This window comes from Danio aesculapii, chromosome 3 (assembly GCF_903798145.1).
Source record: "Danio aesculapii chromosome 3, fDanAes4.1, whole genome shotgun sequence".
Lineage (NCBI taxonomy): Eukaryota > Metazoa > Chordata > Actinopteri > Cypriniformes > Danionidae > Danio > Danio aesculapii.
The window spans coordinates 2,255,251-2,272,758 of NC_079437.1; the positions used below are offsets into that span (position 1 = coordinate 2,255,251).

The 17,508-nt window shown below is 45.7% G+C and overlaps 1 protein-coding gene across 1 annotated transcript in view; it reads left to right on the forward strand.

Annotated features, from left to right (window-relative positions):
• LOC130220643 (ecto-ADP-ribosyltransferase 5-like) overlaps positions 1-16,785 on the forward strand; it is a 37,596-nt gene extending 20,811 nt beyond the window's left edge. The window contains exon 3 of the mRNA XM_056452863.1: positions 13,598-16,785. Within this exon, the coding sequence (XP_056308838.1) occupies positions 13,598-14,680 (1,083 nt within the window). The 3' untranslated portion in view covers positions 14,681-16,785. The remainder of the gene's footprint in view (positions 1-13,597) is intronic.
• The last annotated feature ends 723 nt before the right edge of the window (positions 16,786-17,508 follow it).

A 17,508-nucleotide genomic window follows, 5' to 3' on the forward strand; every position in this document is an offset into this window, starting at 1 on the left:
AGCGGATGCCCTTTCAGCTGTAACCCATCACTGGGAAACACCCGTACACTCTCATTCACACACATAAACTACGGTCAATTTAGCTTACCCAATTCACCTGTACCAGCATGTCTTTGGACTTGTGGGAGAAACCAGAGCACCCGGAGGAAACCCACGCGAACAGGGGGAGAACATGCAAACTCCACACAGAAATGCCAACTAACTCAGCCGAGGCTCGAACCAGCGACCTTCTTGCTGTGAGGCGAACATGTTACCCACTGCATCACCACGTTACCCCCCAGTAATACAATCTTTTATATATATATATAATTTATTGTGCAGTGAAGTGCAGTTTCACATCCAGATGCAAAGCTTCTCAAAAGCTAAATATATCTGGATTATGAGGCAACAAAATAGTGAATGAGGACCTGAGAGTGAGAAGAAGAAAAGAAAAACGACAGTTTGATGAAAACTAGTTAACATAGGCCTAATCCCAGTTCTGTTTTTGTACCCCTTGCCCCCTAAAACAGAGTGTAAAGGGGAAGGCCTTCAAATTTTACCCCTAAGAAATGGGACAGCACTACAGCACCTGCACGCGTCATCATATGTCATCCCAATCTCTTGCTTCATTTGAGATCAGACGATCGTGACTGCTGTAGTTATTCCAGTTGTGTTATTTTTTGGTATTTATCTTCAGGAAATCACTGAAGGCATTTATTATGTTATCATAATGATCTAATGTGACAATAAGATCATAACTGTACCGTACATTTACACTGTGACCATATTCATCTGTGTAAACACACAAAAACAACACTAACATGATAGCAGACGCTGTAAAAAGCTCATTCCCAGCTATCAGACTTTTCTGACAGGGTATTCCAGTGTCATCGAGAGTCAGATTGTTGTGGGAGCAGCTATCCTGCCGTTGTGGCTGGTGTATTTTGGGAAATTTTCTTACCCCTTGGTTTCGAGTGTGGTCCTGTAAAATCTCTCTTTCGAGGGCTATCTACCCCTTCTCTTTAGCCCTACGCCTTCAAGCTAAAGAGAATTGGGACACTCCTACACTTTCATGGCAATGCGCATAATGAGGGGTAGGGGTAAGGGGAAGGGCTAAGGGGTAGAATTGGGATTGGGCCTAAACGTCACTGCTGGAAAACACTGAAGAGCAACAGCTGTTGGATACAGCAATATTGCATCATTCGTTGCACTGGAAAAATCACTCATTGGATTTACTACATTTTTAGGGTAAGTGATTGCAAACAATTGATATGGGTTGAATTTAAACAAACAAAATTTTCACACTGGATGAAAGATCATCATCTTCAGCTTAACCTCGCGAAACGGAAATGCTTGAAGTTTCTGCCAACCCGACTCTTCACCATAACTTTTCAATCCAGATGGATGGGGCAACCATTACTGCATCCAAAATGATAAAAAGCCTTGGAGTAACGATTGATGACCAACTGAACTTCTCTGACCACATTTCTAGAACTGCTCGATCTTGCAGATTTGCACTCTATAACATCAGAAAGGTCTGACCCTTCTTATCTGAACATGCAGTTCAACTCATTGTTCAAGCTCTTGTTCTCTCCAAACTGGATTATTGCAACTCTCTACTAGCCGGGCTTCCAGCTAATTCTATCAAACCTCTTCAGCTGCTTCAGAACGCAGCAGCACGAGTGGTCTTTGATGAACCCAAAAGAGCACGTGTCTCTCCGCTACTCACCCGTTTGCACTGGCTGCCAGTTGCTGCTCGCATCAAATTCAAAGCTCTGATGTTTGCTTACAAAGCGACCTCTGGCTTTGCTCCTTCTTATCTGCTCTCACTTCTGCAGATTTATGTGCCCTCCAGAAACTTGCGTTCTGTGAATGAACGTCGCCTCGTTGTTCCATCCCTAAGAGGGAAGAAATCACTTTCCCGAACTCTCGCATTCAATCTGCCCAGTTGGTGGAATGAACTCCCTAACTACATCAGAACAGCAGAGTCACTTGCTGTCTTCAAGAAACGACTAAAAACTCAACTATTTAGTCTCCACTTTCCTTCCTAATCTTAACTGCCTCTCTGGCTATACCACTAACTGTACTCTCTCTCTCACTCAAAAAAACAAAAAAAAACAAAAAATTACTAATGCTCAGCTTCTTAGACTTTACACACCTGAAACTTGTCTATAGCACTTGATCACTGCTGCTCTTATAGTTGTGTAAACTGCTTCCTTGTCCTCATTTGTAAGTCGCTTTGGATAAAAGCGTCTGCTAAATGACTAAATGTAAATGTAGCAATGTTCAAATTCATGTGTTTGTTTAAATTCAGCCCTTATCAATTGTTTGCAGACACTTACTAACTAAAATGTAGTAAATCCAATGAATCAATTTTTCAGTGTGGGAACAGGAATTAAGACCTCAGTCCCTATGATCACGGTGTGAACCATCTGTCCTTTGTTCTCAGGCCTGTTCACACCTGAATTTGAGATGCGTTTTCGTAGATCCGATCACAAGTCGACAGTGCTAAGTACAGATGTGAATGGGGTGAAGCATTTTCAGCTTTTTCACTTTCTACCACTTCCAGAGGTATTTGAACACATTTAACTGATCTGGTATATTTTAATATGATTTTTTATATATAAACCTATTTGAATTATTTTTTAATTATGTAAAGGGCATATTTTTTTCTTTTTTTTTTTTTTTTGCAATATTACGTTTTAACATCAGATAACCATCAGAAAAGTAGCTGAAAGTACACTGTAAAAACATTAGTTGACTTTACTTGAGTTGAGTAAAATAGTGAGTGAACTTGTTGCCTTAAAATGCAGTGAATTAACTATGTGCATAATTATACAAAAAATAAGCCAACGTTACAGCTCTAAGTAACAATGTGTTAACTCACGTTTTTTTAAGTAAAGTTAACCTGTTGCTTTTAAGGCAACAGGTTTACTCACTATTTTAGGTAAACCTACTTATCGCTTTATACAGTGTCTCTCTTAGAAATACAGGTGTCACTGGAGTGGTACCTTTTCAAAAGGTATTCTTTTGTACCTTAAATTTGCACATTGGTACCACAAAAGTACACTACCTGACAAAGGTCTTGTAATTGATCCCAGTTGTAAAAGCAACAAGTAATAACTTGACTTCTAGTTGATCATTTGAAAAAGTTGCAGAAGGTCGATTTTTCTGATGAATCATCTGTTGAACTGCATACCAATCATCACAAATACTGCAGAAGACCAATCGGAACCCACATGGACTCAAGATTCTTACAGAAATCAGTCAAGATGGTGAGGGAAAAATCATGGTTTGCGGTTACATTCAGTATGGGGGTGTGCGAGAGATCTGCAGAGTGGATGGCAACATCAGCAGCCTGAGGTATCAAGACATTTGTGCTGCCCATTACATTACAAACCACAGGAGAGGGCAAATTCTCCAGCAGGATAGCGCTCCTTTTTATACTTCAGCCTCCACATCAAAGTTCCTGAAAGCAAAGAAGGTCAAGGTGCTCCAGAATTGGTCAGCCCAGTCAATAGATTTAAACATTATTGAGCATGTCTGGGGTAAGATGAAGGAGGAGGCATTGAAGATGAATCCAAAGAATCTTGATGACCTCTAGAAGTCCTGCAAGAACGCTTTCTTTGACATTCCAGATGACTAGAGGCCTTTGCCTTTCATATAAGCCACTTCTGATACCAATTGATCAACTAGAAATCAAGATATTATTTGTTGTCCCTAAAACTTAGATAGGCAACAAGACTTTTGTCAAGTACTGTGCAATTTTGTACCTTTCGGGTGAATTTTAGTATCTTTATGATACTACGAGTTACACATTTGTACTTTTTAGATATTAATATATACCTTTAAGGTACATATGTGGCCCTGTAAGACACAAAAGTATACCTATTTATTTCTGAGAGTGTAGAGAAACTTTTAAATGCCAGGTGTGACTGGTAATCCGTCCACTTGTGATCAAAAATGAATCTTAATACAAACAGGGCCTCTGAGAACCAAAGTGAGAAACTTCACTGACCACAACTTGCAGAACGCTACGGTTACTAAAGTAACCCTTCGTTCCCCGAGGGGGGGAACGGAAATGCTATGTGGAAACTTCCACTATGGGGATTTCGTCAGAATCCAATCATCTGAAAGAGTATAAAAAAGGGCCAATGAAATGCCAATGAGTTGGCAGCGTCAGCGTGCACAGCTGGCGTCAATGACAATCAGTCATGCTATAAAGACGCAGCCAGTGCCATGCTCGACATCCTTTTCTAGCTGAAGAGACTTTCACGCTCAACAGCTAAGGGACAATCGTTGTGGCGAAGGAACATAGCATTTCCGTTCCCCCCCTCGGGAACGAAGGGTTACTTTAGTAACCGTAGCGTTCCCCTTCGGATGGGGAACTCCAATGCTATGTGGAAACTTCCACTATGGGGAAATCTATGGAAAACGCCACAACGAAAGAACCTTACTGCGCCCCTGGCGAAGGGTGTGCCACGCAGTAGAGCAAGCGCACCTACAACGCCCCGAGTCTTCCAACGTGTCCCCTGGCCCTCACTTACCTGTTCAGAAACGGTTATATTTTTCGAGGAGTCGCAATAACCCAGTAAAAAGGTTTTGATACGACAGTACGTTGGGAAAGCGTTCAGTCCCGATAGGGAGGACGCTGCGGAGCTCACCTGTTACCCAGAGGGGAGACCTGGTGACAATCTATGGACCAGCCCAGAGATGGGGGGGTCCTAGCATAAGGATGGTTAGCGGGGAGGGAAGACACGAGCCTGCCCTAGAAGGGGGGACTATACCGTGGCTGAGTGAACGTATGGGATCGCCAGCGGGGATCACACATAGCAGGCACCTATACCCAGAACGCGGGCTGACCAGCGGGCATGCCGACAACGTAACGGGCCAACACCTGACTCCTCCGCTGAGTCAGGTGCTGGGGGCCTCGGAGGAACTCTGCAGGGTTCGCCAAAGAAATGGGGAACTAAACTGACAAAGCTGAAAAAGCGCACGTATCTCCGGGTTAGGGAGAGTGGCGCAGCAAGCGTGTTTCGACACCTCAACCGAATCGTTTCCTCAATCACCAAGGGTTGCCTAATACCCTTGAGGAAACCGGCTCCACTCGCAGATTGTAACCTTGCAAATGTATTGGGTGTCACCCAACCCGTAGCTCTACAAATGTCTGTCAGAGAGGCGCCGCGTGCTAACGCCCAGGAGGATGCGATGCTCCATAGTGGAGTGCGCTCTCACCCCCGGGGGACACGGCTCACCCTGGCCCAAAGGCGAGGGAGATGGCATCCACTATCCAGTGGGCCAACCTCTGTTTAGATACGGCACTTCCCATCTGCCGACCACTGTAATGGACAAAGAGCTGGTCAGAGGATCTAAGGCTCTGAGTGTGGTCCCCATATATTCGCAAAGCGCGAACAGGACACAACAATGAAAGGGCTGGGTCTGCCTCCTCCGTGGGCAGCGCTTGCAGGCTCACTACCTGATTGTTAAAACGATGTGGTAGGAACCTTGGGCATATAGCCGGGCCGGGGTCTCAGGACAACGTGAGAGTAGGCCGGCCCGAATTCTAGGCACGAGTCACTGACCGAAAATGCCTCCAGGTACCTAACCCTCTTAACCGATGCCAACACGGCCAGCAGAGCTGTCTTCAAGGACAGAAATCTCAAGGATACTGAGTCGAGTGGTTCGAAGGGATCTCCACGTAGGCTCGTAGCACTACCGCGAGATCTCAAGAGGGTATGAGAGGGGGGCGGGGGAAAACATCCGCCTCGCACCTCTGAGGAACTGGATGATGAGGTTATGCCTCCCCACGGTGCCGCCATCCACGCATCATGATGAGCGGAGATGGTGGCCACGTAAACCCTCAGTGTGGAGCGCGACAGCCTTCGCTCCACCTGTTCTGAAGGAAAGAAAGCACAACACTGATCTGGCAAGATCGGGGGTCTTCTCGGCGAGAAGCGCACCACTCAGTGAATAGACTCCACTCCAGGGCGTAGGCATGCCTCGTAGAGGGTGCACTAGCCTGAGTGATGGTATTAACCACCGCCACCGGTAGGTTACCTAAGTCTTCCTCGTCGCGTCTTATGGACCCCACGTGGAGGTTCCACAGAACTAAGCGAGGGTGCCAGATGGTGCCCTGTCCCTGAGAGAGTAGGTCCTCTCTCAAAGGGACTCGCCAGGGGGGGCGTCGCGAGGAGGGAGAGTTCTGATATCCAGGTCCGGTTGGGCCAGGGGCGCAACTAGCAAGACCTGCCCCTCGTCCTCCCTGACCTTGCACAGAAACTGCGCGAGTAGGCTCACTGGGGGGAGTGCATACTTACGCATGACTCAGGGTGGAGTCGCCATTCTCCCGGGGAAGGAGCTGCCGTGAGAGCCTGTTGGCCGCACGGTTGAGCCCATCCGGGGTGTGAATAGCAAGCAGCGACTTCAGCCGCGTATGACTCCAGAGGAGCAGACGGCGAGCGAGCTGAGACATGCAGCGGGAGCGTATACCCCCATCCGGATGGAACACGCTACCGCGGCCGTGCTGTCCGTCCTGACCAGCACGTGTTGCTCCCTCAGCACCGGTAAAAAGCGGCGCAGAGCGAGAAACACTGCCAACAGCTCTAGGCAGTTGATATGCCAATGCAGCTGGGTTCCCCTCCACAGGTCCGCAGCAGCATGCCCGCTACACACGGCCCCCCACCCCATACTGGAGGCATCTGCCGAAACGACAGCCTGCCTGGACGCCTGACCTAGGGGCACACTGGCCCGTAGGAAGAAGGGGTCCTTTCCAGGGGGTGCGGGTGCGGTGACACAGCGCAGTGACAGTCACTCGGTGTGTGCCCGCGTGCCATGCGCGTCTGGGGACCCGATCGTGAAGCCAATGCTGTAGTGGTCTCATATGGAGCAATCCGAGCGGCGTGGCCGCGGCTACGGATGCCATATGCCCCAGGAGCCTCTGAAATAATTTCAGGGGGACCACTTTTTTTCTTGTCAAACTCTCTCAGACAGTTCAGCATTACCTCGGCGTGCTCTCGTGAGAGGCGCGCCTCCATAGTGATCGAGTCCAGCTCCAACCAGAGAAAGGAGATGCTCTGCACGGGGGCGAGCTTGCTCTTTTCTCGGTTGACCTGAAACCCCAACAGGCGGAGGTGCCGGAGCACCTTATCTCTGTGCATAATCAATTGCTCCCGAGAGTGGGCTAAAAATCAGCCAGTCATCGAAATAATTGAGCGTGCGGATGCCGGCGAGCCGAAGGGACGCGAGGGCACCCTCTGCGAGCTTGGTGAAAACTCGCGGAGACAGAGAGAGCCCGAAGGGGAGGACCTTGTATTGCCACGCTCGACCTTCAAACGCAAACCGCAGAAACTGCCGGTGGCGTGGAAGTGTGGAGATATGAAAATACGCGTCCTTCAGATCTATTGCTGCAAACCAATCCTGAGGACGAACGCATCGCGTGATGCGCATCTGCGTAAGCATTTCGGAGCGCAGCCAGTGAAGGCAGCGGTTCAAAATGTGCAGATATAGGATTGGCCATAGCCCATCGCTCTTTTTTGGACACGATGAAGTGCGGGCTGTAAAACCCGCGCTCCATCTCGGCTGGAGGGCCGGCTCGATTGCGTCCTTCGCCAGGAGGACAGCAATCTCCTCTCGCAAGACAGGGGCGGACGCAGGACTGACCCTGGTCGCCCGTGAACCTGGGACGCCGTTTCGCAAACTGAATCGCATAGCCGAGTCTGGTCGTATGGATGAGCCATTGCGATGGGCTGGCCCGCGCTAACCAGGCAGGCAGAGCCCCCGCAAATGGTCCCACCCGCACGAACGCTGACGTGCCAGCGGCGGGGCAGCGTGGAGTGAGTGGGCTCATCCGGGGAGCGCTGGGGTCCCACAGGAGAGCAGGAGAGGAGATGTTCTCATCTCGCACTCAAACTCCAGGAGAGGGGCTGGGAGTGGAGAGAAAGGAGACCGTTCTCTCGCGCTCCATGAGCCATTGGCGAAATGCACCGATCCTGCGAGCTGGAAGGCATAGCGTCCCAGACTGGCAGTGTTCGGGCTGTCACATCCGGAGGAGGGGAAAAGTGCTCTTTCACTGAGGATTTTGATGGCGTTTTTTTTTTTTTTTTTTACGCCTTTAAATAACGTGCCCCGCCCTCCAGCGGGGAAAGAGCAAATTCCCTCCTCCCCAGATGGCCCACCTCAGGGACGCTTCGCGGTCCGTTTTACCGAACTTAGCGGCGCCCTGGGCGGGGGACGCTGGTTGCCTGCGCGATGCTCGGCGCAGCCGCGTGGCCGGAGGCGCAGGCGGGGGCGGCGAAGCAAAGCTGCGGGCGGGCGTCCTCGGCGAAAAAGCAGTGGATGTGGATGGCTCGGCGGGGGGGAGCGGTCATACAATCCCGCCGATAGAGACCTCGCCCATCGCCTCCGACTGCTTTATCACCGGCGTGAATTCCTGGGCGAATTCACCGCCAGTGTCGCCGAACAGACCAGCCTGGGATATGGGTGAGTTAAGAAAGCGAACTTTGTCAACGTCACGCACATCACCAGGTTTAGCCTGAGGTGGCATTCCTGGATCACGGATGTGATCATCGTCCTTCCCAGGGCACACACAGCCGACTTTTTTTTTTTTTTTTTTTTTTGTAAGAGCATAGTCGGTTGCGGTGCGGAGCGCATGCTCAGTCCTGGGTCAGAACCATCCTCGCGCAGCCGGGCCAGCGCCTGCGCTTGGTAGCGCTGGTAGGTGGCCATAGCGTGCACGGTGAGGGGGAAGGCGCACGCAGCACACTGCGTGAGCCTACTGTGCCCATCCAGGAAGAAGGGGATGGGGAGGCTTAGAAGGTCTCGCCTTCATCCTCCACATCCACCCCTCTAATCAGTCCGGCCGCGGGGCTGGGGGATAAACCATCTCCAGAGCCACGGCCGAAGCAGCCTGGGGAAGCACAGCCGCAAAGTCTGCTTCTGGATTCGACGCCGCGCTCAAAGTCCCGGAGGGAGCGAGCGGGTTCGAATCCTCGTCAGACCTTGACAGCCCAACCTCCAAGGATGGTGAGGATGGAAGCGCACGCAGATCGGGCAGAAAAAAGTGCCCTCAGGACTGCGTGAGTTCACTGTGCACTTCCGGGAAGAAGGGGATGGGAGGCTTTGAAGGTCTTGCCTCCTTATATCCTCCACATCACACCCATCTAGTCGGTCCGGCCGCGGGGCTGGGGGATAAACCATCACCAGACCCACGGCCGAAGCAGCCCGAGAAAGCACGGCCATCACGTCTGCTTTTTAGATGCTAACGCCGCGCTCTCCACCCCGGAGGGAGGGAGCGAGCGGGCTCGCATCCTCATCAGACAATGACAGCCCATCCTCCGATGCAGCGATGGACATCTGACCCCCGGTGTCATCAGGTGAGAGAGCGACCATCCCAGGACGGAGCGCTTCTCTTCACCTGAAGCTTGGATGGAGCGCGTGGAGGAGCGAGAGGTCCACGGCCCGGGGGCGGCGGATTTACTCTCACTGAAACCCTCAGATCTGCCCGAGTGCCAACCGCAGTGCGGGGGACAACTGGGGTGGGTGGCTCTTTTGCAAGAGCGAGCCGCGATCTTAACTGCGCAACAGACATGACATCAGTGATGGCATGCACTGCCCGCGAGCACCGCATTAACATGCTGGACCCCCAGACATGAAACGCTGTGCTCGTGCCCATCATCCGGGGATAGGAAACCACCGCATCCAGAAACGCACGGTCGGAGTGACGTCTTGAAAAAGACGCGCTGCACGACCGTGTTGCTCTTTTAGGAAAGCTTTTTTCCTATATACAAACCGCTCTTGGAGGACCGGACCCAAAGGACACCAGGCAAGGGAGAAATACCCAGCTCGACCAACTGCCACTGCGTATACGCGCTCTGGACCGGGAGAAGCTGCTTCTCGATCTCTCTCTGTAGACACAGGTTGGAGATACCCTCAAAGACTCTCTCAGAAGCTTCGTGAAAGGCTCTGAAAGCGAAAGGATGTCGAGTATGGCACTGGCTGCGTCTTTATAGCATGACTGATTGTCATTGACGCCAGCTGTGCACGCTGACGCTGCCAACTCATTGGCATTTCATTGGCCCGTTTTTATACTCTTTCAGATGATTGGATTCTGACGAAATCCCCATAGTGGAAGTTTCCACATAGCATTGGAGTTCCCCATCCGAAGGGGAACTGGTTTTTATGACTGAATGGACACAGAGAAAGAACACTATCAGCATAAAAGACTAATTTAATCAGATTTAGACCCATTTGTCCCAATCAGCTGAACCATCGGTTTCACTAAACAGTTTTTTTGTCATGTGTCTGACACAAACGAACATCATTACTTATTGTTCCATCTCAAAAACATCATCCATACATACATATACATTGTCCAAGATACCCTTGCTTATTAATGTACTCTGTTTATGAATGCTTTGGTAAAGATCAACATTACACAATGAGGTTTGGTCTTCATGTTTGCCCACGTTGATCTGAAATTAGTCTGGAATTTGAAAGCGTACACTCAAAAGTTCAAACTACTTATTTAAAATGAGCTGAAACAACACAATTTTTGACTTTTTTTTGGAACAACTTAATTGTTTTATGTTCAATCAATTTAAATTTGTAAAAACTAATAAGTTACCTTAATTCCTTCATGAAAACCATGAAAAAACAAAAACACGTTTTTTACAGTGTAGGAATTTATTTAAGACACAATTCTCACCGTGGACTCGTACCAGGGGCGCCACTAGCCGACACGGGCCCTCTGAAAACCTTTCATGGATGAATGTAAGGGTGGGGGGGGTCACGGATGAAAGGTGTGGGGGGGGGGGTATAGGGCGTGGGCCCCTAATAATATCTCTGGGGGCCCCCAAATTGCGGGAGCCCTTAGAATCGTCCTAACTTTCCCTCCCCTAGCGGCGCCCCTGACTGGGACTATGCAAATGTCATTCACACCTGAGGTTATCATCCAATTTCCACCCCTCACAGTGTCCTCCAATCACAATGCTGGATTTGAGGGGCACCATCTTTGCAAATCCCACCTCCCAGACAAAGGATAAAAACATTCTTGCTTAGACAGAAAAGGTTGGCTGCTGTAAAAAGGCTCATTTCGTAAGTTACAGAGACAACATTAGATTCCTGAATGTCTGCAAAGTGAATTGGGGAAGTTTTGGACAGCAACTACCCTAGAGAACTTCAGCTTTTTTCGCTAACTGCTTCGTCTTTTTTCAGATTGTCCGGATTGCTCAAGACTTCAGAACTCTCACCTCAAAGGATCCAGATTTCTGTGTTTCAGAAAGGACCTTTGTTTTGATGAATAAGTTTGGATTTTTAAGACTGTTGAAGAGAAGAGTCTCACAAGACTTCAGTACATCAAGGATTTCTGCATTCTCCAGAAAGATCCATCTCTTTCCTTCCACTGCATCATTCAACTGAAAGCGTAAATATCTCACCTTAAACCTCTAATCAGAGACCTTGGCATTGTGTAATTCAATATTTGTGATCCTGGACCACAAAACCATAATCAAAGTCCAGTATTCCATAACCAAACTATAGTCATAAGTGTAATTCCTTTGAAACAGAGATTTATGCATCACCTGAAAGATGATTGATGTGTGTTTGTAATGATAGGACAATATTTGGCAACAACTCTGTATGAAATCTGTAATCTAGGGGTTCAAAAAAAATCAAATACACGCATTTAAAGTCTAAATAAAGAGCTTATCAGTGCATATTACTGATCAAAAATTAAGTTTTAATGCATTTACTCTACAAAATTTACTAAATGTCTTCATGGAACATGATCTTTACAAAATAGTCAAATAATTTTTGGCATAAAAGAGAAATCTATTATTTTGAGCCATGCTATGTATTTTTGGCAATTGGCAAAAATAAACCTGTGCAGTTTAGGACTGGTTTTGAGCTCCAGGGTCACATATGATGTTCTAATTTGCATAAGTTGCCTGTAACTAATATCAATTAATAACAAAATCTTCCTCAAGAATTTTATGTTTTACTATAAGGTTTAGCTTTCTAGACTCTCACTAGCTTATCTTTACAGATGGTAACTTAGCGTAACTTATAGGTCTTTGCAGTCAGAAATTTTCATATGTGCTTTTTTCATATTCATATGCCAAAAATTCATAGACAAAAACCTTGCGCACTGAGTCGATGCGTATTAATTAATCCATCACGAAAAAAGCGAAACATTTCGGAGTCAATTCAAGCAGTGAAACTTTGTTCTCCTCTCTTCTCCAAAGTAGAAAAGGAAAGAGGTTCATCCAATACTGCATAGAGTGGAAGATCTGCACTATGATTATCCCGAAATGCAAAGTTTATTGCCGGAAATCAGTGGAGTTTTGAAAGATTGCTTTTGATACTTCACACATTTACATTACGTACATAAACAAATCCTGAACGGAGACTAGCAGCACCTATAGACATTATAATAGATGGCAGTTGTGTTGACGAATCGAAGCAATGGACCGAAAGTGGACCAGGCTGTCTATTATAATGTCTATGGGCAGTATGTCAAATGTATGAACACACACACATAAACACCTCAAACAGCTGCAGGGCAGAGTTGTCTCAGTCAAATAATCCAGCATGGGGTTCTCAACTATCTGCCAGCTGTCTTTATTTTATGCGCTGTGTTTCAAGAGTTCACACTTAGATATTGTTTGACAACTGTTAGCATGTTTGGCATGCTGTCCCAGGAGAGAACCTTGAGCTCGGAGATAGTTGAGCCCAGGGCTCCCGCCTGGTCCATAGAGCATGTGAGTACGAGATCGGTGATTCTCGAGAGCTCCCCGTGGTAAATGAAGAAAGGAGGAGAAGGGGTGGATGGGGGTTTCTTCGGAAAATGAAGATAAGAGAGTAGTTCTAGCTAGGCTACTTATAGTGAGTTGGGGTTAATCTGATTGGCTAACTAGTGAGTGTAGATGAGTGGCCAGCTGCAGTCAATCATATCACATGCTCCTCTCGAAATTAGTTTGTGAAACTTTACTTGTCACAATGTTATCTGTAGCTCAAATGATGACATTCTGTATAGCTTTTCGCTTGTACGGAGGCTCTGAACTGTCAAAACATCTCTCAAAGCGCTTTTTTGAATGCGAAAAATGGAAAAAATAAAACCTGGTTTAAAGTTTTTTTTTTTATGACGGACAAAAATTTTGGATGCAGTTTGTCAATACGATTCACACAACCTCAGGAACCCAAACTCAACTTTAAGAACCCAATCACACCTAATGTGCTTTTCCATTCTGAGAACGCAAGGTGCACTGCCTTTTTATTGTTGACAAGAAAAAAAGAAGTGCACTTTGTTTTTAATGCCAAATTAAATCTAAATTTTAATATCAATGCCAATGTTGATGTAAATGTTAATTATTATATTTATAATAACTGTTTTATAATTGTATATTTATATGATGTCATGTTGATAAGTATTATATTTACAACACCTGGTTGATCATTTCATCATTTCCACTAGGTCTTGTGAAGGATTGGATTGAATGAAGATGATGATTGAAGCTCTTCTTCTTGTTGTAGCTGCTCTACAGGTGAGCTTGTGTTCTAGTGTGAATATTATTACACACATCAACAGTGATGATCTGATCATTTATGATTCCTGTTTCTGCAGGAACACACAGCAGCTGCTGTACAAAACATATATCACCTGGATATGGCAGTGAATTCAGTTGATGATCAGTATGATGGATGTATGATCAAAATGGCGAATCTGGTGAAGACCAAATATCTTGAGAAGGAACTCAAGAACTCAAACGCATTTAACAAGGCTTGGCAGGAAGGTGAGGAGAACTCGACAGCACCACAAGACAACCTGACAAGGAATCATTCGATTGCCATTTACGTCTACACTAACCTCGATTCTAGTGTATATAGCAGTTTCAATATGGCGTCACGCAATGGTAAACAAAACTACACAGACCAGACGTTCACATGGTACTCGCTTCACTTTTTGCTAACAGACGCGATACAGATATTGAGCGAATCACAAAGAAAATGCAAGACTACTTTCCGTGGTACTAACGTGTTGTTTTATCGAAATGTTACAGGGAAAGTGATTCGCTTCGGCTCTTTTACGTCATCGTCTCTTGATCGTAAAGTAGCGCAAGGTTTTGGAAATAAATCTTGCTTTAAAATCAAAACTTGCAACGGTGCTAATGTGGTCAAATATTCAAAGTATCCCGACCAGAAAGAAGTGTTGATTCCTCCATATGAGAAGTTTAAAGTCACTGCAATCAAGACGAAAGAAGTAGACAAAAATCTGTGGTGTGAAACTGTGTACGCTTTGAAAAGCGCCGGGACAAGAAGCGACCTGAACTGTACGCTGGCATTCAAAAAGACCATGTCACTTAAAACCATTCGATTTTGTAGATGCATTAATAGGAAGATAAAAGCTATTGCGCAAGCTGTCAACCGCGGTCATTATAAGAGAGTTCAGTTTGGCCCGAAATTGAGCGTAAAGCCAAATAAAATGCTGGAAGATCAACTGAGCAAACCCAATCGTAGAGATGAAGAAATGTACCAAGAGTGCATTAATGTGTTTCACTTCCTCATTGAAAACCAAATGAACCCCTCTGATAGAGAAGTTTACATCTGGCAGCAGATTGCTCAGAAACAGGACTGCCGTCGCTTTTTAAACACTTTGGGATTTGACCCACTAATCCTGGAGTTACTAAATCCCTGCTGTACTGCTTGAGTTAAAATACTTCTTCAAGGCGTTTCTTGAACATCTTGAACTCATTCATATCTGTCCAGGGATCATTTATTTTCAGATTTATTCTATGGGTGTGTTGAATGCTCAATTCTGATTGGCTGATGAGCATTCTAAGGGCTCATTGATGTGATGCGATGTTATGAACGTGATGTAATAACAACAATAACAGGTCTATTGGAAAGAGGAACACAATATGTTATTATAGGCACTTGAAGATACATTATATAACTTAGGATCTTCTTCTTTGGCTCTCGGTGAAGACAGTCATATTTTTTTCCTCTCCCTCCCGAATCTCTCCTGTCTGACTCCTCTTGTCTCATCTTATTCTATCTCTGAGGCTCTCCTTGCTCTGCTCTCCAAACAATAAGGAATTATCTCTAAACGGAATTGACACCATCTTCTTGACAAGAAGTCTGGGTTCAGGGGAACCCAACTGTCCTGCGAGGACGTTTGCTACTGGATACATGATGGACGGGTGGGAGAAGTGGCGCATTGTGTGCCTGGCTGCTCTGTCTCTGGAGGATATTGAACATATCTATCTATTCAGAACTTGGACAACAGGGTTTCTGTTGATTAGGCGGTGCCCTGGGGTATCAACGATTGATAAAAAAAAAGTCAGTGTGGCTTAAAACCCCACCAAGCTAGCCAGATGGATTAAAATGATTGTAAGAAGTTAGTGCTCTGGTTGCTGTGACTGTGGTTATGGACTGCAAATTGAAAAACATTGCAGAGATACTCTATGCTTTGCAACGAGATTTGGACAGACCTGGAGACTCGTGACAGACATTAGATATCTGCAAAATTGGCAGATATTGACCTAAATTTGCAACCTTTTTCTTTTTTCCCTTTCGGCTTCCATGTGACTCTCCTGCCAAATGGCCTTGGCTGGAGACAAACTTCACCCGGAGAACCCCGCCCCTAAGAGCAGATGGCTGCTGCCTAGAACAGACTATACCCTGTTCCCATACCTTGTTGTGATGTTTTGTCTATGTGTTTATGTGCTTGTTGCTGAGGCTTTTTTCCTCCTGATTTCACACTGCCCTTCTTCAAGGACAGTCTGAGAAGGGCTTTTTCGCCTTCCCTTTCCCTAATGTATCTTATTTCCTCTTTTTAAAGATACCTCTCATTGGCCTGTCTTCTCCTGAAATGTTTGTGTATGGTCGAAGGAGTCCAATTTCACTACTTGTAAAAGTGAATGTGACAAATAAAGACTTTTTATCATCATCATCATCATATCTGGACAAATGCCATGATTTAACAGTAAATTTACTATTACTAATTTGCTATCAACAGAAACTTGTGACTGTTGCCCTGCCTCTGAGCTCTTCTGATTGGTCCACTGCTATGGAACTGACAGTGATGAGCAGCCATCTTTCAACTTGACAAGGCATCTAAAAAGCAAAAGATGCGAGGATGATGCGAAAGGTGTCCGTCAAACACTTGTTTTCATTGAAAAGCAGTAGAAAAGTAGCGCAGTGGAGAGGAAAATGCATTCTGTGTGAAAGGCCCCCTTAAGCATGCAGCTATTTTCAGATAAATGCAAAGCTAAAGTAGCTCCAGCAGATTCTGAGTGCAAACCGTCAATTGATTGGTGTTATTTCACAGCATAAAACAGTCAAAAATCACATCAAAAACACAACAGAAGGCTTCGGATGAGATGAGTAAGAAACTAGTCCTACACATTGGAGCAGATTGAGAACAAAAACCTGACAAATGTCTGAAATACAACATCTAAACAGCATCTTTAGATGTGGTAACCAGAGTATAAGTGGAATAATTAACTCCAGACCATCGAATTATTAGAAAATAATGCAGAGTTGTAACAGACATTTTGCTTCACATCTTCAATTATTCCTCACATAATTTCTGCATCTTTGACAACAATTGAAATCAAGGATTTGTATTGAATAACTTTTTACATTTTCTTTTTTTATGAAACTGTCATAAACATTGTGTGGTGTTTTGTCATCAGAACAACAATGTTGTAAAGCATTTATTTACACTTCTTTTGCTTTGCTAAAGTATAATAGCATGTCGGATTGACATCACATGAAGATTTTCCAATAAAATCAGTCAATGCTTGATTATATATTTGCTGTCTTCAATCCTCTTTATTATTTCTTTGTTGACATTGTGTGCATTCATCTTTGATTGCACCCACCAACAAATAAATAGAACATAAAGTTATAGAGGGCGGCAGGGTGGCTCAGTAGTTAGCACTGTTGCCTCACAACAAGAAGGTCGCTGGTTTAAGTCTCGGCTGGGTCAGTTGGCGTTTCTGTGTGGAGTTTGCATGTTCTCCCCATGTTGACGTGCATTTCCTCCGGGTGCTTCAGTTTCCCCCACAGTCCAAACACATGTGCTGTAGGTGAACTAGATGGACTAAATTGGCCGTAGTGTATGTGTGTGTGTGTGAATGCGAGAGTGTATGGGTGTTTCCCAGTACTGGGTTGCAGCTGGAAGGGCATCCGCTGCATAAAACATATGCTAGATAAGTTGGCGGTTCATTCCATGATGGTGACCTTTGATAAATAAGGAACTAAGCTGAAAGAAAATAAATGAATGAATAAAGTTATTGAGGAATTAGCTTTCTACATAATCATTTTGGCTCACATGACTGACATATAAGTTACAGCATGGTAAGTATGCAGTTTCTGAAGACATATCAGTTGTTTTGGAATATTGCAAGAGTACATTGCTAAAGAAAATGTGTAAATTTGCAGTTTTCTGTATTTTGTGAGTCATGTTTTTTGTTTGTTTTCTACCGTTTATTTATGCTTTTGAATTGTTATGGCACCTTTACCTGTAAC